This window comes from Colletotrichum higginsianum, chromosome 2 (assembly GCF_001672515.1).
Source record: "Colletotrichum higginsianum IMI 349063 chromosome 2, whole genome shotgun sequence".
NCBI lineage: Eukaryota > Fungi > Ascomycota > Sordariomycetes > Glomerellales > Glomerellaceae > Colletotrichum > Colletotrichum higginsianum.
Genome location: NC_030955.1, coordinates 849,720 through 871,964, shown reverse-complemented (window position 1 = coordinate 871,964; position 22,245 = coordinate 849,720). Strand labels below are relative to the sequence as shown.

Genomic DNA, 22,245 nt, shown 5'->3' with positions numbered 1-22,245 from the left:
ACAGCGAGAATGTTGATGTCAGGGGCCATAGCTCGTGGCAAGACAGGAGAGCAAGACCCGAGACAATGCCCGCCACCGAGTTTTACCTGTCAACGACATTGTCAGCCGCATCAAGCAAAGTCTCCTTTGCCATTTCGGATGGTTGTGGGCTTAGAAGCTTCCATGGCGGGTACTGCGTTTATGCCATGAAAACCGCATGCTGCTCATTGTTGCATGGCACTTTTACTGCGATTTCAATTGTGTTTTTCAACCCTGTTGTCTACTTTGGCGACACTCAGAGAGACCGCCTTGGCTACGCATCTCAGTTGGTACAAGACCAATGGCTATCCAGTACAACCTAACAGCCACCAAGCACACCCTACTTAAAGACCCGAACACCGTTTGGGACTTCAGCATTAAGGCCGTCGAAACGGCCAGTCTACCACCCATCTCCAAACGTTCCCCGCAAACAACCCGCCCACATGATCGTGTCTCAGCCAAATTATAGGCCATCATAGACCACCTGACTGCTGTCTTGCCTCTAGTGAGCGGGAAACCCTTAGGGTATTGGGGGCGGAGGAGAGAAGTAGACATCGGTGAGGCTCAGCCCAGATCCACCCCCCTGTGATCCAATCCGCTGGCTCCAAAGTAATCCGATGTGTGTGAGAGGGGACGACGGCTGGACGCTTGTGACCACGGGATGACATGCGCAACGGCGTGATGTCACGGCACATGGCGGAGAGAGTGGGACCCTGCTTCACTCTCATCCAACCACGTCCACGGTGCAGTGGAGGGACCGTGGCCCATTGCCTAAAGGGGAGACGTACAGTACAGAATAGGTACCTAGCTGCCCACTGGAGCCCAGGGCCATGGCCAATCCGTATCGATAGCGATTGGCGGGCGCTATCCCACCACGAGCAGCTGCCTACCTAGGTAGGTACCTCACTGTACGAATGCAGAGTACAGATATGGATACCCGCCCCGTCCTTATCAACCAGGACAAGACAAGAGTCAAGAGTCAGGTCAGTCAGGACGACGGACTCATAACCTCTCCAAACCCCCAGCTTCATCTGCGACAGGACCTGACGCAGCAGGCAGCCAGCATATCCACCCCGTCTGTGTCAGAACTTAGGGCCAGACGACACGTTAAAAAATGGTAACACCAGACTCTTACTCCAACAAACATCATCAACAAGCTTCTCGCGCGCCCGCGTCGTTTCCCCTCCGAAATCATGGCTAACATCCCCGCGAATCCACAGTCCTCCTCCGAACGGACGCCCCTCATCCCCGACCGCCGCGAGGCCGGTGACGACGACAATGCCGCGGACGCTACCTCCCCGCCGCCTGGCTCCTCGCGGCTCCGCGAGATAATCCTCTTCGTCTGGGCTCTCCTCGCCACCGCTGCCGTTGTTGTCCTCGCCGTCTGGACTCAACACCGCGGCCAGACGCGCTTCGACCCCCCCGCTGACGCGAAGCGCAACCTGATCTTCATGGTCTCTGACGGCATGGGGCCCGCCTCGCTCTCCCTCACTCGCAGCTTCCGTCAGCACGTCGAGGGCCTCCCCGAGGGCGATGTCCTCACTCTCGACCGCCACTTCTGGGGCTCCAGCCGCACCCGCTCCTCGAACTCGCTCGTCACTGACAGCGCCGCCGGCGCCACTGCCTTCTCTTGCGGAAAGAAGAGCTACAATGGCGCCATCTCCGTACTCCCCGACTACGAGCCCTGCGGCACCGTCCTCGAGGCCGCCAAGCGCGCCGGCTTCATGACGGGCTTGGTCGTCACCACCGACATTACCGACGCGACACCCGCCTGCTTCGCCAGCCACGTCATCACCCGCGCCATGAACGACGATATTGCCCTGCAGGAGGTCGGCGATGGCCCGCTCGGCAGGGTCGTGGACATCATGCTCGGCGGCGGTCGCTGCCATTTCCTCCCCAACGGCACCGAGGGCAGCTGCAGGCTCGACGACACTGACGTCGTCGCCAGGGCTCAAGAGAAGTTTGGCTGGACCTATGCCGGCGATCGCAAGGCCTTTGACGCTCTTGAGGGCGGCGAGAAGGTCAACTTCCCGACCTTCGGCCTGTTCGCCCCCGGCGACATCCCCTTTGAGATCGACCGCCGCAACATGAGCGATGTCTACCCCAGCCTGAGCGAGATGGCCGCGACGGCGCTACGCGCTCTCGAGAAGGCGACGGAGAACAGCGACCAAGGCTTCTTCCTGATGATTGAGGGCAGCCGAATCGACCACGCCGGCCACATCAACGATCCCGCCGCCCAGGTTCGCGAGGTCCTCGAGTACGACAAGGCCTTCAAGCTCGTCTCGGACTTTGTCAAGGACAGCAAGACCGAATCCCTTTTGGTGGCCACCAGCGACCACGAGACCGGTGGCCTCGCGACTGCCCTGCGTAAGTTTCTGCCTGCCCTTCCTTGAAGGTGTTTTACCAAGGTGCTAATCCATACCACAGAAGAGCCCGGTCACCTGCCAGTCTACAACTGGTACCCCAAGGCGCTCGCAAAAGCCACCGCCTCCGCCGAACATCTCTCAAAGAAATTCATCCAGCACGTCGCCAGTAGCAGGTCCCAAAACAAGGACGAGCTCAAGGCCTGGGTCAACAAGAAGCTCGTTGTCCCTGGCTTGGGCATCGAGGACGCTCACCCGGCGGAGCTCCAGGCGCTCGTCGACCACCCTGAGGCCTCGGTCCTGACCTTTGCCGCCATGATCAGCCTCCGCGCGCACGTAGGTTGGAGCACCCACGGCCACACGGCGCTCGACGTCAACGTGTACAGCACCGGCGGCGACGAGGCCCAGGAGATCCGTGGCAATATCGAGAACACCGAGATTGGCAAGTTCCTGCGCGGGTACCTAAACGTCGACGTCGATGCCATCACAGAGGAGCTGAAGGAGAAGATGAACAAGAAGCAATTGGGCGTCATGAGTGTGGACATGCAGCAGATGCCGGCCCTAGCCGAGGACCCTAACGCGTGGAGTCGGAGCCAAGAGTACGCTCACCTATCGAAGGCTGGCGCGGCCTGATACAGAGAGGGGGTTGTAAACGTCGGGGCTGTCTCTGCCCTCGCTTATCGAATGCGTCTGGACATGTGGCATTATTGGAGTTCAACGGCGCATTGAGGATTTTCCGTCATTTTTCCCCCGTAGCATATGAATGACGTCCACCCCCGACGCTCCGCAGGTAGCATGATCTAATCATGGCAGCAGCAAACATGCATCATAGAAGCAATTTATAACGTTATCCGCATTACTTGCACACAACCAAGGCGCAGCAGCACTGAGTATCGGAAGCATAGTTGTTTGACCCCGACGAGTGAAGCGTTTAGGCGGGGGGGGCGGGGTTCCCCGGGGCTCTTCTTCTACTTCTTCTCTTAGGCAACGGGAACGTCCAGTCCTCCGTTGGCTATGACCACAGATAATCTCGACGGCGGGCGCATGGTGATCCGGTCACGTTGTACGGGAGGCGGTTGGCCAGCATGCAGCCCTTCACGCAGATGGATGCTGCCACCGCCGGCGTGCTTCCCCTATGGCTCGAGCTTCCCCAACCCTGAAGCTCGCATCGTGGGAAGTCACCAAAGACGTGGTTGCATGGTCTCCTCCGTCGGGCCCCCTCCCCTCACCCTGAAATATTCTGGTGGCGCATCATCGTTGGCTGTGCTTTGCGTCTCGATCTCTTTTCGCCTGAGATATGTGCCACCACCACCCTCGCATCCGGTTACTAGCCCCCACCACTCCTAGGTATGATTCGAATAGATTTGGCGGTCGGCATGTCGTTGATTATAATTGACCGCGGTCGAGGACTCGAGTCCTTCCCCCTGGCTCATGACGAGCCGTTGGAAGCGCGAAGGCGGGGGGCCGGACGGTGGGTGGCCTCACTCGGAAATATTGACACTGCGAGACGCGATGCGATGTGCTGTTCACGCAGCACATGTGATGAACCGTCCTTGCCGGCGCTGCCTGACAATACATTCGCCGCATTGGGGGGACAGTCTGGAATCCCCTTCGTGCTCTCGTATGATCATGCCACTCCCAATACCATTGTGGTCGGTTGGATGTTTGTATGACCAGTCATTGCTTAGCCGAATGCAACATGTGAGTGGGGGGAGGGAGGGGGCAAAGGAATGGGGTTGTCACTGGGAGTTGGCGGTTGGGTAAGAGGAGAGAGAAAAGGACCCCTTTTGCTGTAGCTATGTATGAATCGTCTCCGCCAGATGGGCCCAGGAATGCCGTGCACCTCATAAACTACAACGCCGTCTTCGGGCCCTCATTGGCCCTTACGTTGTTCACCCAGGAGGAGAGCTCGGCGGCAGTCTGGTCAGAAGCCCGACTCTTCTCGGCCGTATGCAAGATGCCCAGCTTCTCTGCGCGTGTCTGATGAAGTGAGCTGCCGCCGGCCGGCGGCATGGGAAGCTATAAAAAGGGCTGGGGGAGGGCTCGAGCATGGCATGCCTGTGGCTCGGATATTGACTCTCCCGGCCCAACTGTCTTGCGGCTTGCACGGGTGTGCCAAACGAAACATGGAGCATTTTGTCAGAACCAGTAACCTGTGGCTGCCCGTCGTGGGCTGGCTCGGCGACTGGTTGTTGCCTCTGACCGGCATTAGGGCTGCTGTAGTCTCGACATGGCGGATGGACTTCACTCGCACTCGCTCCCCACTGCTCCCAACGACGAGCCGGCAACTTCTGCTCCCGTTCACGGCTGTTCGTGTATCCGATCAAGTTCGGCGTGGTCCGATGAACCAACGATGTGCGACAACAAACTCGAGGCGAATGTTGGGCTCCACTATTGTAGTCAGGCCCCAGCAGCCGCCGGCGATCCGTCCTTTCGAATTCGGTCTGATGGTGGGCCGAATGGACAACTTGCAAAGTCCGAGGTTGGCCCCTGGTCGCAACGAACGAATCCGGCATGTCGCTCGGCGAAGACAAGAAGACGGAGGGAGGGTCGAGTATGCACTGCTGCAGGCGGGAGTGGACGAGCGGTGCGATCGGGCAAACCAATGTTGACATCGCACAACCCTGGCAAACCCCGGCCACCATATCTTTTCTCCTTTATCCCGACAGTCTGGATGCGATGTGGCCGGCGAACAGTTACATGACAGAGCTCAGTACGGGATAGGATCGTGGAGAAATCAGTGCACGAGAACAGCAGCAAACAATGGTCAAAGGCAGCGGCTCCCCGAAGTGCAAGGCCTTGTTCGTTAAGAAGGTGTTCAATCGACGAATGCGTGTGTTTCGGGCGAGAGGACGACCCAGAGCTGCTTTGTCGGCCAGATGCAATCTGATGGCAAACGGAGGAGCGCTCCCAAACGCTGCCGGGCTATCGGATGTGACGTATATGTGTGGCAGCCCACACAGAGATCGAGGACGAGAAAAGGAGTCCACTTGATGGATGGAAACTACACATAGTGTTGCTGGCCCGATCCGAGGAACGAATCAGTATGCAAGTCTTCGGATGAACGCAGCTAACGCGCTTGACAATTGCATGCTCACCAATGTGATGACCGGGGCAACATGCACCCATGAGCCTGTACGGACCGTCCATCCATCCGTTCATCCACCCGTACGTCGATTACGACCGTACGCGACTTGTCGGGAGACAAATCCTTCCACCCTGGTCCTTCAAGGAGGAAACTTAAAAGACCGAACGGGAAAATATGGAGCGCGGGGAGGGGGATGGGGGCGGCGGACAAGGGTCCGGAGTAATGCATAGGTACAAGGTAGAAACGCCAATCAGGGGGACTATCGCCTCGGGGGGTAGAGGGTTGCAAAAACAAATCTGGTGGCGCATTTTCCGCCGACCGGCTCGCATGCCTGATTGGGAAACATTGTTTGCTCGCACCGGGAAGCAAACCAACCGGAGCTTGCCATGGGGGTGTGTGGGATCCGGGCCTCACAGTACAGTGTGTGCGTCGCGGACGTGCGAAGTTGGATCCCGGCGCCGAAGTTGATACTGTGCTTCGGACTCGTCTCCGTGTAAGTCATCTCGAGGGGACGGGGAATGTGACGGACGAAATTCCGTAAAAGACCGATTGTGTATGTTTTTAAAAATAAGAAAAGAGATACAACACAGGGATGCACATGTCAAGAGACGCCAACCGACCGCGCGTCGAATGGCTTCTACCTCCCGTTACGTCATGCTTCGGCACTTGGCTCCCACTCGAGGAAGCACCAATTTTGGAGAAGTGCCAAAAGACAAGATAGTCTGGACACGTCTAAGAAGCGTCGCTGTATTGAATAGCGCTATACGTATGATGTGTCCGTAAGGGCCATGCTCGCCACCTATGACGAACACTGACTATCCACCAAGGAAAAAAAGAAAAAACGTAAACCTCATCGTGTTGGAAACGCAAAAAGCCACCCTCATGTTACCGAAAAGTTTTTCGTGTAATGACAATGCCTTCTATGGCACATCCTTTCCAGACAAGCAAACAGCATCGCATCAGGACGCTGGTAGCGTGGGAGGTAATAGAGAAAGTACAAAGGTGATGAATGAGTCCGAACGCCCTAGTCGCCGTCTAACGCCTTGATAATAACATATCCTGCCAACCCCATCCTCGCTCGCCTCCCTGCCGTAACCACTTTCTGCAAGAAATCAACTTTCTTGATTTCGTCTGCTCGTATTGTACCCTTTCCTTTCCGTTGATCGTGCGCGCCGAATGTCCATGTCGATGACTTGGATATGCTGCCGAGGTTCAGTCAAGGCCTAGCCTCACACATATCCGTGGTGCTCGCACTGGTCCGCCGCCGCGTCCAAATCGCTTGCTAGGCCATTCCCCTACATGACCGTGGATGACAGGAGCCGGGCGTCGACGTCGTCCATAGGAAGCTCCATGCTGCCACGGGCCTCCATACCCTGTAGCCGTGACTCCATGTTTTGGAAGCGCGGTTCGTAGCTTCCGGCGCGGGCCTCCAGATTCTCCAAGCGCTTGTTCATGGTGTCAAGATGCTGCTCGATGCGCATAAAGCCCTGAGCCATGTCGTGACTGAGGCGATCGATCTTGTTGGTGAATGAGCGGATCGACTGGGCGAGAGGGGTGTTTTCTTGGCCGGGAGGGGCGGTCGCGACGCGAGGCTCGTGGTTGTGGCTACCCTCTTGGACGGCAAAGCGCCATTGATTTCCCAGCTGAACTTCGCAGACGGCCTTTGCGCGCCACGGGCAGTCGACCTTGCGCGTGGAGGGGTTGCGCTTCTTCGCCGTGCTGCTATACTTGACGCCGCCGCGGTCGCACACCAAGTCGTAACGAGTAGGCTTGCCGTCGCGGTAGTTCGAGGCGCGAAGCTTGACGACACCGTAGCCCTGGTCCTTAGCGACGCGCTGAACTGAGGTCAGAAGATCTTCGAAAGTCCGGAAGATGCCCTCGGGCGGTGGTAAGAGCGCAGGCGGAGGCGCACTCGACATGACGGCGGAGGAATCCAGCTTGGCGGTTGTGAAGGGAAAGTGGGGGAAAGGGTTTCGTTGGATGACGGATCCGGGGAAGGCCAGCGGATGCGTTAGAAGAAGCAGGGGGATGAAAAACAGGGTGTCAAGCCGAAGTGAAGTGGAAGTGCGCGCGACAGCGTTTTGTTGGTGATGATGTATGCGAATGCAGCTTTCCACCAAAAGAATAGGTACGAAGCTATTTCGTGACGGAAGGGTGGGAGACACGGAGAGGCTGGAGTCAGAGAATTCCAATCCGCACGGTCTGATCTAGGTTGACAGTTAATCCGCTTTCCGGCTAACCCTTTTAGCGAGTGTCAGCACCCAGGATCCAGCTGCGAAACCGCAGGCCTTGGCGTTGCAACAGGCCTCTTAGGTAAGGTACCTTCCTTATTTATCTAGGTGGGTAGGTACCTCAGTATCTAGTATACTTCGCAGTTGAAGATGCGAGAGTGCCTATGTGAGTAGACGACAGAGATTTCGTCACGTCAAGACTGGTTTGGTGCTGGTAGATGGGTCTGAACGAAAAGAACAGGATATCCGAAAGTGAAGGACGTCCGCTTTTATTTGTTTCGTTCTTCTTTCCCTCGATGGTTGATTGCCTGCCCGAACCAACCTGGCGTGCGGCGCCTGCCTGCACCTGCCCTGGCGCCCACTCACCTCGGACTTTGCTTCACGGTTCACGTGACCAGACATCGAACGCAGATGTAGGCGATACGTACCGATCATGCGGAAGTGGTGGGGTACCAGACGGATAACGCACCAACCACCTTGATTTGTCGCTGGGAGCTCTGCTGGGAGCCGATTCTGGCCCCCTGCCAAGCGACAGCCACCTTCCCTACGCGCTGACGTCTCTGGTTGGAATTGCGTTAAAGACATACAAAGCACTGTACATCCGGCCGATTGCCCTGCCCTTTTCAGACACCAACCAACAATCTGCATGACAGTTTGCCCTTCGGACTTGGGCTCTGGGGTGCTTCGCAAACATTCACCGAACCGTTTTGGGGCATCTTTGGGCTGAAGTTGCGCATTGCACCTTGAGCTCGCTGGCACCCATCCCCATCGCACGCCGGTCTGGTCTCGAAGCGACACCTTGGACCATTATCTTGGTTTCATCGACGTCCGACCCGAACACACCGCCTTACTTGCTTTGCTGTCTCGCCGGTGATTCGACCATTTCCTGTTTTCTCTTTCTCGGTGCCATGGTTCGGTAGACACCCGCTTGCCCACGACCACCCTGCATCATCATGGCAAACAATGGCCCGACCATCAAGACTGAGCCTGGAGCCCAGGACGAAGAGGCATGGGACGAGGAGCGTCTGGAACTGGCTTTGAACGAGCTCAAGATATTGCACATCAAAGTTTGTCACCTCTAACGGCGCAGTTGGGCAGGATCTAGAACTGACATTTTCAAAGCTTCGAGGTTTGCGCACAACCATCCCAAGAATGATGGAGCCACTCTCGGCCAAGCAGTCATCCCGTACGTCTTGACACTCGCTGGGTCTTGGACTCCCGCTGACATGACTACCCTAGCCCAAATCAAGTTTGACTCCATCCTGGGTTCTGTCGCCGCTGCCAAGAAGGAGGTGCAGGACTTTCAGGACCTTCGAAAGAGCGAAAAGATCACCGAAATCATGGACCACGCTGCCCGGCGCCGAAGAGAAGAACCCAACGGGATCAAGGTCTGGCAAGCAACAGATCATCCCGACTGGGCGACGACGACGGCGACGATGGCGACAGAATCATAGCCCTAGCATATTTTCGACCTGATTATATAGTGCACGTGGCGTTAGACGGTTTGGATGGGTAAAAGGGGGTCATCGTTGGGAATTGGATTCGGCGTAATAGAGGACCACTAGAACAAAGGGTTTGAAGAGGTCGTTGGATAAAACAGCAAGTCTACAGCCCGCCGTGTCATAAGGCGTATAAAAAAACCACCCCATTGTGTTTTTTAGTCGGAAACCAGCCTGAAGCAAGAGAAATGAACCGTGTCCATCGCAGATAAGAAGAGTATGAAATTGCAGGCGTTGAGCTTGGATCCAGTCAAGTTCGCAACATCAACGCGTCCCTCACGGGCTGGTGGTGTCTTGCGGGCTGAGCAATTAATCGGCTGACTTGGCCAGCCGTCCGCCGTTGACCATTGGCCCCAGACTCCAGCCAATGGTTAGGCCGGCTTGAGCCGATATGCTCACGTGAGCTAGGCTTGCTCTGGGGCTTTCCAGAGGTGATTCGCCACATGTGGCTTGCTCACTCCACCCCCACCTCATTGGTCGCCTAAGCGGGCTCGAACTCGTCTTTCCACCCACACAAAATTTCTAGATTCCAAAATCCGCCGCTCGCGATCCTCGACTCTCAACTAACCAACCCGCAGCCCGCAGCAAATCAGTCACAATGGCCGGAAACCGTGTCACGTACCGCCGCCGTAACGGGTGAGTGACCACTTCTAGAGTTCTTGCTTGCGATAGACTCGGCGAACGATGACATTTCCCCCGTCTTGCGCGATCGACCGCACGCTTGTGCGTCTTGGACGGACTACAAATGACTGACATGGAGATTTTTTCTACCGCAGCTACAACACCAGCTCTAACCTGACCCGGATCGTCAAGACTCCCGGCGGTGAGCTGAGAGTTCTTCACATCAAGAAGCGCGGCACTGCCCCCAAGTGCGGTGACTGCGGTGTCAAGCTGCCCGGCGTAAGTTCGAAACCTCGTACCGGAGCCGAAGCGATCGATTCGAGGAGCCATTTGAGAGCATGCATGGGACTTTGTGACGCGAGATATCAACTGGATATCGGGATATCGACGGCGAGAACGATTGAGAAAAACGACACAAGACTGGTTGTGGAAAGGAGGCTTCACATTGCATTCGGCACTCTCAGATGGCGACATCGAAGACCGGTCGCGGCTGGCGCTCAGCACAACGCTGTCAACATACTAACATACATCCCACACAGGTTCCCGCCCTCCGCCCCCGCGAGTACGCCCAGATCTCCAAGCCCAAGAAGACCGTCCAGCGCGCGTACGGTGGCTCGAGATGCGGTAACTGCGTTCGTGACCGCATCGTCCGCGCCTTCCTCATCGAGGAGCAGAAGATCGTTAAGAAGGTGCTGAAGGAGCAGAGCCAGAGCGAGAAGAAGAAATAAACTCGGACACGCCTCTTCTTGGTCAACGTCAACACAACACTGGCAGGAATGGGAATTCAGGGGTTGGTTCATTGCTTCGGTGTTCATTAGGGCAAAAGGAACTGCATGATACAAAGAAATCGTCAGGCCACAGGCGGAGTGAAAACGGATTCTTCTGCCGATGCTGTCGTTAGGGCACTCTAGGCCTCGATACCTGAATGAGAAACGGAAATCGAGCCCTTCAACACATCAGTTCCTTTTTTTCGGGTCATGTTGGTATTCATGTTTCGCTGTTTTGTGACGAGATAACGACCCCGCGGTATATTGGTAATGGCGCCCAAAAGAACAAAATTACACAATTTGGTTTACCGCCGACATGCGGGTTGTGACAACAAATTGAACCGTTTACGCCTCTACGACATAGACCGGCTGCACGTAATACAGAGAGTGAGAGGGAATGATGCACAATCCTTTCCGGTCGGTCTTGCGTCCCGTGTCCCCCACCTACCATTTACGCTCGTGGCTGTCGTAGCACGCAACCCTGCAATCATGACGTTCAAGATACTGAGATAGCCCTTCCGAGCAAAAAAGTGGCGGAGCTGCACGTAACTTCTTCCCAAGCACCACCAATCCACGAAACCGTACCCTTGACACCGCACACCTGGAACCCCAAGGATACAACCGTCTATCTTTCAAAGATCCATACACATCCATCCGATCCGATGCACTTCTCGACGAGCACCCGCGTTCTCCGCGCCGTCACGCGCGTCCAGCGCACTCTTCCCCGATTCGCCCCCCGAGTCTCGCCAACACCGTTGCGACCCTCGACAGCCGCAATGCAGCTCTGCAGCCAATTCCACACCTCTGCCTCCAGTTCAAGGGAAAAGCCCAAGGACTACCAGGGCGCGACGGACTTTGGCGAGATGGACGTCCTGGGCAACATCCCGATCCCCTCGACCTCGATTGACGCCTGCGTCCCGGACGGCTTCCACCTCAACAGCGGCGTTAAGATCATGGACGGCGACGCAGCGCTGCTCATCGGCGGCGAAGCGTTCGCGTGGAGGCCGTGGGAGGCGAAGGGAACCAAGAAGCTGATCAATGCCAAGGGCCAGTTTGAGCTGCCGGCGGAAGCATTCGGACTGTTGGAATTGGTCTGGCCGAGACCTGGTACGTCTTACCCATTCCCCTTTTATGCCATCTTTAACCTTTTAGGAGATGGACGATTTTAGCTAACGAGGCTCCGTTTTTCCCCCTTCAGATCTCCTCATCCTCGGTGTCGGCCCCAAGATTGTACCGCTCAGCCCGGCGACGAGGAAGCACCTCAGCTCGCTCGGCGTTCGCGTCGAGCTTTTGGACACGAGGAATGCAGCTTCGCAGTTCAACTTGCTTGCTACGGAGCGAGGTGTTGACGATGTCGCAGGGGCATTGATTCCCATCGGATGGGTCGACGGCAAGGGAGCTGTGTGAGGTGTGCTCAAGGTGAAAATGGCCGTGTTTCTTCAACTGTAGTCATCGCGATTTGAAGACCGAATGCTCTGATACTGTCGACATGCAGGCAGGTGGGAGCGATTCACGAGCATGACTGCTTGACGGTGGTTAATGGAGCAAAAGGTAATCTGGCACTCCTGCAACGTCTCCATGACTCGAGACGATGCGCCATCAGCTATTATGGCAGGGAGGGGGCTCTGATAAATTATCAGAAGCTCGTACCGTCGAGGTCCCGACTCCCGTTAAGAGATGGCGGCAAGAGGAGCCAAAAGCTGTATAATTGGGGTGTTTTAACTCGCACGGTTGCTTCCAGTCAACGTAATATTTGGTGGACACCAAACAATCCCACCATGGGAGAAACACTCCAGTAATATGATAAAGGACTATACGCAATAAACAATGTGAAAATACTGATACATGTTTACCTAAATCTCATGTACAAATATCCAATATTCATCTTGTTCTGATACGTAATCAGCCTTGCAGAACCCCTAGGACCCATGATGTGCAGGGCGTTGCCATTGGCCAAAAATTCCAAAATCAGGGAAGCCAATAGCAATGGTCTGCCAGCCCCAGGTGGAGGAGGGATGACGAACTGTTGGCTGAGAATGAGCAGTGACATGAACTGCCAAAAAGGCAAGGTTTGGCTGGCTCTCTTGTGAGGCTCATTTACTTTCCTGGGCAGCGCGGGCTCACTATCTTTTCCCTCCACTCATTCTCACTCACTCACTCACTCACCCGCTCACTCGCTCTTGCCTTAGGAACGGCCTATCCTAACCACGTTCTCACCTCTCAGGCTCCCACAGCCTCAGTCGATCTCAACGACGATAGCTGCCCCGTTCAGTCCCTCAATTGACCCCAAACAAGGAAAGGAAAGAAAAGACACCGCTTTTGTTTTCCCTGCCGTGCTCTGGGCCTTGCGCCCAGCAGCACCAGGTGCGACAGGCACTCAAAAGTCGAAGGGCGCTTTCCGGCTTCGTCACTGATTGACTCACATTCCGTCCACCGTCTCCGACCACGTCGCAGCCGATCTTTTTGTTACTTCTTTTTTATTGTTTACTCTATCCCAACACGGCTTGTTCGGGAATCATCGTTTCTCGCACAACCGCGTCCCCAACACAACAGCCGACCATTATTGTTTCTAGTAGCGCACTACTTTCAGAGATACCCGCGCTTTGTCTGGTCGTCGTCGACAATCGCTCACCCTTCACCCAACCATCCTCGGCTGTGTTTCTACACTTGCTACTCTTGCGGTGCTCGTAGCCAAGTCGCGTCTGGGCCCCGTCATAAACATCATCCCCTCCACGGTCAACATGGCAGATCAACAACAGGCCGCGGCACGGCCGAGCTCAGCCAACCCTCATGACCCTGAGGCTACCGATCCGGCCCTCTTGAAGGACAACTCGGAGATCCGTGACTACAAGACAGATCGCTTTACCTACTCCGGCATCAGAACATTCTACAAGCGGCATCTCCAAGCCGACCAGTTGCCCAAACCGCCTCTTCCTTTACTGGTCTTCATCCACGGGCTCGGGGGCTCCGTAGCCCAGTTTCATCCGCTGTTGACGAGCCTCGTTCACATATCGTCATGCTTGGCCATCGACCTGCCCGGATGTGGCCGCTCCGAGTTTACCGAACAGGCATGGGATGCCTACACCCCGGAAGCCCTCAGGGAGTTGCTGGAGCTAATTATCGACGAGTACCGTCAGAAAGAGCCTGGCCGCAGCGTCGTCCTCATCGGGCACAGTATGGGTACGATTATGTGCGCACGCTTGGCGAGTCACAGCGTTCATAACAAGACGAAGCTGCGGAAGTATGTCGTTGGCTTGGTTGCCGTCTGTCCCCTGGCTGGTCCTCCAGCAGAAGAAAAGACGAAGATTTTCCGCACCCTGCTATGGATTCCTGGTTGGCTCTTCGACCTTTGGAGGGCCTACGATCGATGGGGCGGCCCGCAAAGCGCTAGCGTCAGTCGGTTTGTAGGCCCGGAGGCCGATCTCGAGCTACGCAAGCTTCAGGACCGTTTCAACAACCAGAGTCGGACCCCAGTCTGGCGCAGGATGGCATGGGGATCACTCCCGAGATACGAAAATGGTGTCGCAAAAGGCGGCATCCCTGGCAAGGATGTGTGGGCCGGCGTTGACGTCCCCGTCTACTTGATCGCTGGCGCGGAGGACAAGCTCACGCCCCCTAGCGAGGTCGACAAGATTAGAGAGTGCCTGTCTGGAAAGGCGTCTCCATTGATGGAAACCGGGTCTGATGATGATTGGCACGAGACAACTGTCGAGGCTGTAACGTCAAGCAACACGTCGAAGGATGCAGAGGACTATGGGCCCGAGAGCATAGATGACATTCGAGACGAGGACTTCCATCGCGATCGTGATCGTCGACCCATCGATGATGCAGAAAACGCTCTCGAGGATCCTTCTACACCACAAGAATCACCAGCAAACGTCCCACCTCAGCCCCGACATCCCACCAAGGTCGTAAAGTCGATCATCATGCCTAGACCGGCCAACCACGCTCTGCTTTTCAACCCTGCCACTGTCCGGGTTCTCGCCGGTCTGATCTCGGACTTTCTCGCCACCCATGTTACAGGTCGCTTTTCTCTCGGCTGGCAGCTGCAGTATCTCTCGCGCGAGGGCAAGTGGGATGTGAAGAATTTGGCCAAGTGGAAGGGGGTGGTTCCTGTTTCCCACCCCATCGGCCCCAAGGGCAAACCGGCGGTCTTCAGGGCAATGAAGACCCTGCGTGAAGCGGATGACACACACTGTCCCACCGAGTTCGTCAAGAACTGGGGAGGCATCATTAAAGATGTCATCGACATAAGCCACGACAAGCCGGTGTACGACCCACGGAGCATGGAAAAGGGCGGTGTACGATACCACAAGTACGCGACGGTGTCCAAGATCCCGCCCAAGGACGACGAAGTCGCCCATTTTATTTTACTGGTCGACAAGCTACGGGAGCAGCAGAAGACGAGAGCCGAGCAGGAGAAATGGACGGAGGTGGACGGTCAGACGCAGGTGATTGGCGTTCATTGCCACTACGGCTTCAACCGGACCGGGTACTTCATTGTGTGCTACCTCGTCGAGCGGTGCGGGATGACTGTGGGCGAGGCCATTGAAACATTCAAAGCGGCAAGGCCCAACGGCATTCGCCATTACCACTTCAGGGATCGGCTTCACATGCGATACTCGGGCCTGAAGCTGGAAGAAGACCAGTTGCAGGAGGAACGGCAGCAGCAGTAGATCGGACTGTGAGACTTGCTATATAGGGATGGGTACTGAAGGTCTCTCATAAAGTTAGTTTTTTTTCGGAAGGTGGCAGTTTCATATCCAGCGTAACTGATTAATGATAAATATACTTACTCGGCCCCATGGCTACCAGAATAAGAATGCACTTTTACAGCTCAGTTCTTTTTCTTGGCCCAGCCTGGACGAGGTACATGTTTGATATGGATAAGAACTGGTGCTGCTCTCTTTTACACAGTTCCTCCCCTTAGGTCCGTCGAATGTCTCTTGTCAATAGTGCGACTCTTTGCCGCTACTTTCAACATCCAACACCCCAACTTCATATACATGAACCACCCAAGACCAAACCAACTACCACAATGTTTGCGGGACGCTTCTCCTCCGTCGATCTCCCCCACACCGAAGCTGCGACCTCTGAGCGGGTCACATCACATATCAGATCCCGGGCCGTCGATAACACCACAAAACACCCTCCCTCTCGTCCACGACAACGGATCAGATTGGACGCTTCCGGATCACGGCGCCCCTCACCCGCCTCAAAAATCTATCGGACGATCCGCGGTGTTGTGCAGAACACGGAGTCGACAGCTGCGGCCGACCCCCGTGAGGTCTTAATGTGCATGACCAACACCGACTGAGAGAATCAAACAGGGCAAAAAGGCAACCGGCATCACCTTCTCCTTGTTAGAGAGGAGGGGGGGCGAGGGACGGGCAAAAGAGATGTGATCAGTGTGAGGCTTGAACTCACGGCCTTGGCATCACTTGATATATCGGGATGACATATTAGTACCACGCTCTAACCAACTGAGCTAACCGACCAACCCGCAGTGGATTGTTATGATGTTGATGTGTGGGACTATGGCGGGAGAGCCCTAAGAGAGGCCCACGATGATGAGGCTCGCTGATGGGGTGGGGAGGGTCCTGGGACGGGGCATCCATCGGAGGGACGCCGAAGAACGGCTGGTGGGGCCGCCGCCCCCGCGGCCGCGATTTGGGAACGACACACTTCAAACACTTGTATTACACCGAGGAAGATTTTCCTGTAAATCTGCCCTCCCCTTTCTATACTCTCGGTAGTTGGTGAAGTGGAAATCTCAGTTTATCAATGGCAGTCGTGCGAGATCTGAAGTCACTTCGATCGTCATGTGAAGCCGGGGAGAATCGGCTTGGAGACTCGATCCCAACTGTCTCTTCTTCCAGCTTAATTTTACCGAGTAAGGCAAGTTCGTCCACAAGCCAATTGTTAAGGTCCGGGTTATCTCTGAGGCCAGCTTTCTCCGGGCCCACAGAAGCACAGCTACAGAGGTCGCCGTCGGAAACAACTTCGGACAGCAGCAGCAAAAGACGATCAGGTTTCCCTTACATTGCTTTCTCTCCCGGGCAACTACGTACGGCTCGGCTCGTATGTTCATGAAGGCAGCCATGTGAACATTGCTTCATCTGGGCAGTTTTATCCTTCAATCTTTGGCGAGGTCACGGAGCCGACAGTCACGAATACCACAGGAAGATATCTGAGGTCTTGCACATGTATCCCATGAAAAGCCCATGGTCACAGCTTCACCCGCTTCTTGCTGATTGACTCCCTCCACCGCAACCACGACGGTTCCTGGCAGCAAGTAAGTAGCCAACAAGTACAGCGCAGCATATCTCACGAAACAGAACGAGACTCGTGTTGATCCCACGAAGGTGAGTTGACAATAGAACCAGAATAAACTTACGCTGTGTTTGTCTATGATAGAAAACTTTAGTATGGATAACATGATATCAATATCATCTCGAAAACCACAGACTAGGCAGCGCCAGTTCTATTCTCCCACAATTTCGACGAATACCGACGCGTAAAGCTGGGTATGTATTCCACTCGCTGCTCCTCATCTACTTTAGATACCACTTCCATCACCTCCCTCTCCAGAGTGAACATAGCAGCTCCTATACCTCCTTATCGACTCAACCAAAATCCGGCAGCCAAATACGTAAATACCAAAACCCATCATGTTCACATCCAGACTGAAGACAAGGCCTTATACCCCTCTCCCTCGACACCTTCCAACGTACGTTGAACGATCACCGCAAGCGCCAGAGCCCGGCCGCCCGTCCATCCACCATGGCTTCGCGCCAACAAGACGTCCCCTCGGACGTTTTTGGCACGGGAGACGGACGACTACGACGGACTCGACGGGCTGTCTTCCTGTCAGAGACAAGTTGACCGACGCCACGCTCTTCTTTTGCGCTCGTTGAACCCTTGGTTTTTTTCTGCTTCTCGCTCCTCGCAACGGCGCGCTGTCAAAGGGGAAAGGATTCGGGCAAGGCAACGACATCAGACAAAAACTCGTCCATTCGTTGTCGTCGTCCGCCTCCCCCCCAGCCTCGCTATGAACGCCTGCCATCTCTCGACTTCGAAGAACGCCGGGAACCGGCTTCACCTGCACATGACAAAACATCTGCGCACTTCGGTATCACTTGACCGTTAGAGTTTTCCCCCCTTTGATGCTGCTGATCACCCAGCCACTCTCTCTCTCTCTCTCTCTTTCTCTTGTGACCGCCGCCAGAAAGTGAAGCGGGGGAGAACGGCAGGCAGGATACGCACCCCCCTCCCCCCTTCGAGTAGCAGCAGCAAGCAAGCAGGCCCGCGATATCATCCTTTACCCGACACCACCAGCCATCCAGTCTCCCTCGTGAGGTGTGCTATGACCGATTCCCGCTGCCACCCCCTCTATCTCACACCCGTGGCGAGTGCTCTGCGCTGGCAGCGGCATTGACAAAACACCAGATACGAGAATCGGATGATCAACAACCCCCTTCCACCACTCCCTCTAACAAACTACACAGCGCGGACGTCCACCCCCTCAGAAACCAGACGCGACGGCGCAGCCCGTCATGCAACGACAACAATAGCTGCTGCTGCAGCAGCAGCAGCGCGCACGAGCATATCGTTCCCTCCCAGCCATCATTTCAGTCATCAGCCCGAAATCCATCTGACAACTCAAGTCGCGGTGCTAGGCTGGGCCCGGTTTGCGCGCCTTCTTCCTCCCCTCCCCCCTAATTGTCGCTCCCGCCGCCGCTGCTCGCCGACTGATCCGTCGTCGGGTGACCGAGCACATGCCTTCTCTCCTTTTCCCCTCTCATCGTGGAAACAGGTGGCTGGCGCGGGCTACGTGTGCATCGTTCTGCACGCACGAACAACACGCCTCGCACAACCCACTAATTCCTCGGCCTTCTGATGAAAGTCCGTGATGCGGCATGTGTGAATCCCGCAGCCTTCGCTCCCTGACCTGCCCCCCTCTTCCGTTCTTCACACACACCCCCTTTTGCTCCTCCACCTCTCTCTCTCTCTCTCTTCCTTCCAGGCACGGCCTTTAGCCGACACTAGACGACAAACCCGCGGGAAGGGGGAGTCAAAGAGCCAGAAGAAAATAGGGGCCAAGACCGGAGGACGGGAGGAAGGATGGGCGACTTGGAACGGGCGACGGAAGGACGACTGGCGCCCTCTGACGTCCAAGATCCTATGCGTGTCTTCATCTTTTGCCGTTCCCGTAGTACGTCGCAAATCGTATCATGTCGTGAGATTCGCGCCGCCTTTGCCTCCCACCTCCCCACCTAGCCTCCATCCTGACGCGTGGTCATTGTACTTCCCTCTTCCATTCCTGCTGGCCAACGCTCTCTCCTTGTTCTTCTTCTCCACCAGTCTTACCGCATGACGCCGGTCAAAGCCCTGCCTCTCTCTTCCGTCCTTGGCTCGGTTCTGACCACCAGCGCACACCCCCGTCTTGAAGTCAATAGAAGTTCCCACACGTGAACGAACACACGCCCTGGAACAAGTACAACACGCCCTGTTTGGAACAGAGTGCCGTTCCCACGATGCCATCGCAAAGCAAGGACACCCACTAGTTGATTTTGCGCCATTTTTCTCAATGAACAAGGAAGAAGGGAGCAGAGAAGCAAGAGCCACCATCATCCGCTAGACACGTCCTCAACATCGCACTAGAGACGGATACCAAGAACGAGAAAGAAAGGGCGCGGCAAACAAGGAACGCGCTTGCCCCCTGGCTGGGGTGTGTAGTCATCTAGAATGAGGACTTCACGGACACCAGCACAACCCATCAGTCATCGACGCCCAAGCCAACACCAACGCCAGCGCCAGAGCCAACGCCAGAGCCAGCGCCAGAGCCAGCGCCAGAGCCAACGCCAGAGCCAGCACCGGCTGACGGCGTGAGCGTTGGAGGGATGACGGGGGGGGGCAGCGGAAGAATGCAAAAGAAAGGAGGGACGAAACGAGCCCAAGCAGAGGCCGGACAAAGTGACCGATGTGAGCACGATCTGGTCAGTCCTGTTCACGTTCGGCTGTCGTCCTACGGCGCCGCCTCTGTGAAACGGAGTCGACTCCGGAAAGCGGCCCCCCCTCCAGCCAACGGCATCAACGGCGACGGACGAGCGAGCAAGCGAGCGAGCGACTGTCCGAGTGGGCGGGAGAATGATACGGGTGAGGGGACGGGAGGTGATGTCCCAGGCAAGTATCTGGCACTGCCCCCTTGGGAGAGAAGGCGTCTCGAGCAACCTCAAGAGGTGTGCCCTCAAAATCAGCCGCTGAGCGCAAACTCACCCCCAGCGTTGCTCTCCTCGTCCTCATCATCAGTCTCTGCCCCAGCCTCCCGTCGCGACTGGTGATGATTCCAAAAAGGGAAAAGAGGCCCCCCTCCCCTTCTTTGATAGACCTGTGGTGCCCGTATGTCACGAGGCAGGACGTGGTGGTGCCGATGGGTCCGTGAGGGCGCACCCCCCTCGGATCGTCAGAACATATCATACGGAAGAAGGAGACGACCGACGAATCACAAAGGGCAGGTTGTCGAATCTGCTGCACTGCCACCGGATGCGCTTAGATGGCCTCCGGGCAAGGGGAGCAAAGATCTTCGACCTACCGACCTAGCGCGGCGGGGGAAAGGGGGCCAGAACCGTCAAGTGGCGTACAAGTCAAGGGGGGCGGCTGAGCAGAGACCCAGTCCTGGTAAGCTTCCACATCTCTCTGTTCACATTATGCCCCTGCCCTTTTTTTTTCTCTCTCTCTCACGCTCCCAGCACCGGCCCTTTGTGTCTAACTTGCCAATGAATAGAAGTCCGGAACACGCTCGGAAGAGGCCTCTAATGGGCAAGACCGGCATTGCCAGGGGGGGGACGGGCCCACGGGCGACGACGACGACGACGACGGAATTATGGATGACGAGTGTGGGAGATTTGGTGGTTTTCGGGTAAATTATCCAAGGTTCTGTCGATTTGGCCGAGAAAAGGGGGGAGGGTGGCCATTTGGGGAGTCTAGACGCACTGGATGCCGACAAACCCACCCTTCCGCTTGGCAGGTGTGGTGGCATCTCTCTCTCCCTCTCCCTCTTTATCTCCCCTCCCTCTCCTCTCTGGGAGAGAGGGTGTAAGTAGTTTCGCATTGACGGAGAGGCTTGCTTCCCTCCTGTGCGCGCTGTGCTGCTGCGTTTGGACGAACAGACGGATGTGCCGTCTCAAAACAGGCATGGGACTGGTTTCCGACGCAGAGGGGACAGAGACAGAGTTGGAAAAAGGGGTAAGGGGGGGAGAGGGGGAAGGGGTGCTGGTGTTCCAAATAATCCTCTCCATATGTGAAGATAGAAAACGCCAAAGACGGGGAGAATCCCTTTCTCCGAGTCATTTGAGACTGAGCGAGGTTATCCTGCAAGCCGCTGCTCGTGCTGTAGGAGGAATATCCTGTGGCGCCTGATGGAGAAGATCTCTCCACAGGTGTTTGAGGAGGCGGGCGGGGAGGGGGCCAGAAGAGAACAAAGAGAAGGGGCTCGCTCACGAGGTGCAGAAACAACGCCAATCTTTGGGAGACTGCCTACGAAGTACATGATACACCTCACTAGAATACGTTCCCATCCCCCCCCTCTTTCTCTCTGTCGCTCTCTCTTTGTCCATCCCGTCTGTGGGTTGGGGCTGTCAGTTAGGGATAGCAGTGGCAAAAGAAAACAGGGTGGTGGAAGGATGGGGTGGGAGATGGACCGGTACGAGCGTGCGATGCGAATAGAAGTCCTTTCCACGCTCCTCGCTACTCGCTGCTGCCAGCCAACCATCCTGGGCGAGAATGTCGTGAATGCATTGGCTTTCTTCGTCCCAATGAGCATCGTTAGGGACGTTCTTGATGGGCGGTGAGAGGGAGGAGAGGCCGCAGGTGGGAAACTCTATTCGGGCATGTTGTCTTGGAACTTGCCATCGTGATTGGACGCGTGTGCCGTGAGGAGATGAGGTGGACATGGTCTGAGACCTCTTGCTGATGGATTACGCAGTTACGAGACTTACTTCCGGCTCGAGTCGGCATGAGCGCGGATGCACTGCGGCACTGGTGGCATCTCTGGGTTTCCGCGCGCACGACTTCGTCGCTGTTCACAGTATCGTCGGCCCGTTGCGTTGCGCTGCTTGTCTCGAGGCAGGTGTCGTCGCGTTCGACATATCCAGGCCACAGGACGAACCTTGGACCGGCATGCCAAAAGCTCCCAGATGGGTGGCTAACCTGGATCGGGCAAGCTTGCAAGCTGCGAGCGCTAGCAGGCACCACGGGCTTGCTGGTCAGCGGGAGAGCATCAGTTAGTGCTGCCGTGAGCCGCCGGGGGGAGCGAGTTCCCCAGGCCAAGGTCGACGCGAGCTGATGCTGCTGAAGAACGACTAACGGAATCAGGGAGGGCATCTCGACGTCTGTGGCGCCTTTGGGGGGGGAGAGGGAAACTTTGTCGGGGTGTGTGTCGATACTGAGACGAGGAACACAGCAGTGCTTGCGTCATCTACTCGTTTTCCAAGGGGAGAGAAGCGTCGGGAAGCAGCAGTAATCGTATATGCTTCGTATGTCTCGTTCGGTCGAGTTGAGTTTTCTCGACCTGCATACGCGGCGTGGAAGCTTTCCCCCTCCCCCCCCTCTCCCAACAAGAAACCCAGGACCGCAGTCCCGGGACCTGGATTGTGT

General features: G+C 56.1%; 9 protein-coding genes across 9 annotated transcripts; 7 read left to right on the top strand and 2 right to left on the bottom strand.

Annotated features, from left to right (window-relative positions):
* Positions 1–932: 932 nt before the first annotated feature.
* CH63R_02002 (Alkaline phosphatase) lies at positions 933–3,014 on the top strand (the record flags this gene model as incomplete). Its single annotated transcript, XM_018296977.1, has 3 exons — positions 933–1,001; positions 1,146–2,385; positions 2,446–3,014. 3 exons carry the CDS (start codon positions 933–935, stop codon positions 3,012–3,014), a joined length of 1,878 nt encoding a protein of 625 aa, XP_018161793.1.
* A 3,750-nt stretch (positions 3,015–6,764) lies between these two features.
* Positions 6,765–7,388, bottom strand: CH63R_02001 (Peptidase family T4; the record flags this gene model as incomplete). The annotated part of the gene is made up of 1 exon (XM_018296976.1): positions 6,765–7,388. The coding sequence occupies one exon, from the start codon at positions 7,386–7,388 to the stop codon at positions 6,765–6,767; it is 624 nt and encodes a 207-aa protein (XP_018161792.1).
* Positions 7,389–8,653: 1,265 nt separating this feature from the next.
* CH63R_02000 (Ribosomal protein L34e) lies at positions 8,654–9,154 on the top strand (the record flags this gene model as incomplete). The annotated part of the gene is made up of 3 exons (XM_018296975.1): positions 8,654–8,767; positions 8,823–8,886; positions 8,940–9,154. The coding sequence occupies 3 exons, from the start codon at positions 8,654–8,656 to the stop codon at positions 9,152–9,154; spliced, it is 393 nt and encodes a 130-aa protein (XP_018161791.1).
* Positions 9,155–9,797: 643 nt separating this feature from the next.
* On the top strand, positions 9,798–10,548 carry CH63R_01999 (60S ribosomal protein L34-B; the record flags this gene model as incomplete). Its single annotated transcript, XM_018296974.1, has 3 exons — positions 9,798–9,835; positions 9,976–10,099; positions 10,360–10,548. The coding sequence occupies 3 exons, from the start codon at positions 9,798–9,800 to the stop codon at positions 10,546–10,548; spliced, it is 351 nt and encodes a 116-aa protein (XP_018161790.1).
* A 701-nt stretch (positions 10,549–11,249) lies between these two features.
* Positions 11,250–11,994, top strand: CH63R_01998 (Duf498 domain protein; the record flags this gene model as incomplete). Its single annotated transcript, XM_018296973.1, has 2 exons — positions 11,250–11,694; positions 11,786–11,994. 2 exons carry the CDS (start codon positions 11,250–11,252, stop codon positions 11,992–11,994), a joined length of 654 nt encoding a protein of 217 aa, XP_018161789.1.
* Positions 11,995–13,328: 1,334 nt separating this feature from the next.
* On the top strand, positions 13,329–15,263 carry CH63R_01997 (Dual specificity phosphatase catalytic domain protein; the record flags this gene model as incomplete). The annotated part of the gene is made up of 1 exon (XM_018296972.1): positions 13,329–15,263. The coding sequence occupies one exon, from the start codon at positions 13,329–13,331 to the stop codon at positions 15,261–15,263; it is 1,935 nt and encodes a 644-aa protein (XP_018161788.1).
* A 362-nt stretch (positions 15,264–15,625) lies between these two features.
* Positions 15,626–15,904, top strand: CH63R_01996 (uncharacterized protein; the record flags this gene model as incomplete). The annotated part of the gene is made up of 1 exon (XM_018296971.1): positions 15,626–15,904. The coding sequence occupies one exon, from the start codon at positions 15,626–15,628 to the stop codon at positions 15,902–15,904; it is 279 nt and encodes a 92-aa protein (XP_018161787.1).
* Positions 15,905–18,960: 3,056 nt separating this feature from the next.
* Positions 18,961–19,931, top strand: CH63R_01995 (uncharacterized protein; the record flags this gene model as incomplete). Its single annotated transcript, XM_018296970.1, has 2 exons — positions 18,961–19,038; positions 19,335–19,931. 2 exons carry the CDS (start codon positions 18,961–18,963, stop codon positions 19,929–19,931), a joined length of 675 nt encoding a protein of 224 aa, XP_018161786.1.
* A 1,538-nt stretch (positions 19,932–21,469) lies between these two features.
* On the bottom strand, positions 21,470–21,972 carry CH63R_01994 (uncharacterized protein; the record flags this gene model as incomplete). The annotated part of the gene is made up of 2 exons (XM_018296969.1): positions 21,470–21,558; positions 21,588–21,972. The coding sequence occupies 2 exons, from the start codon at positions 21,970–21,972 to the stop codon at positions 21,470–21,472; spliced, it is 474 nt and encodes a 157-aa protein (XP_018161785.1).
* Between the last annotated feature and the right edge of the window lie 273 nt (positions 21,973–22,245).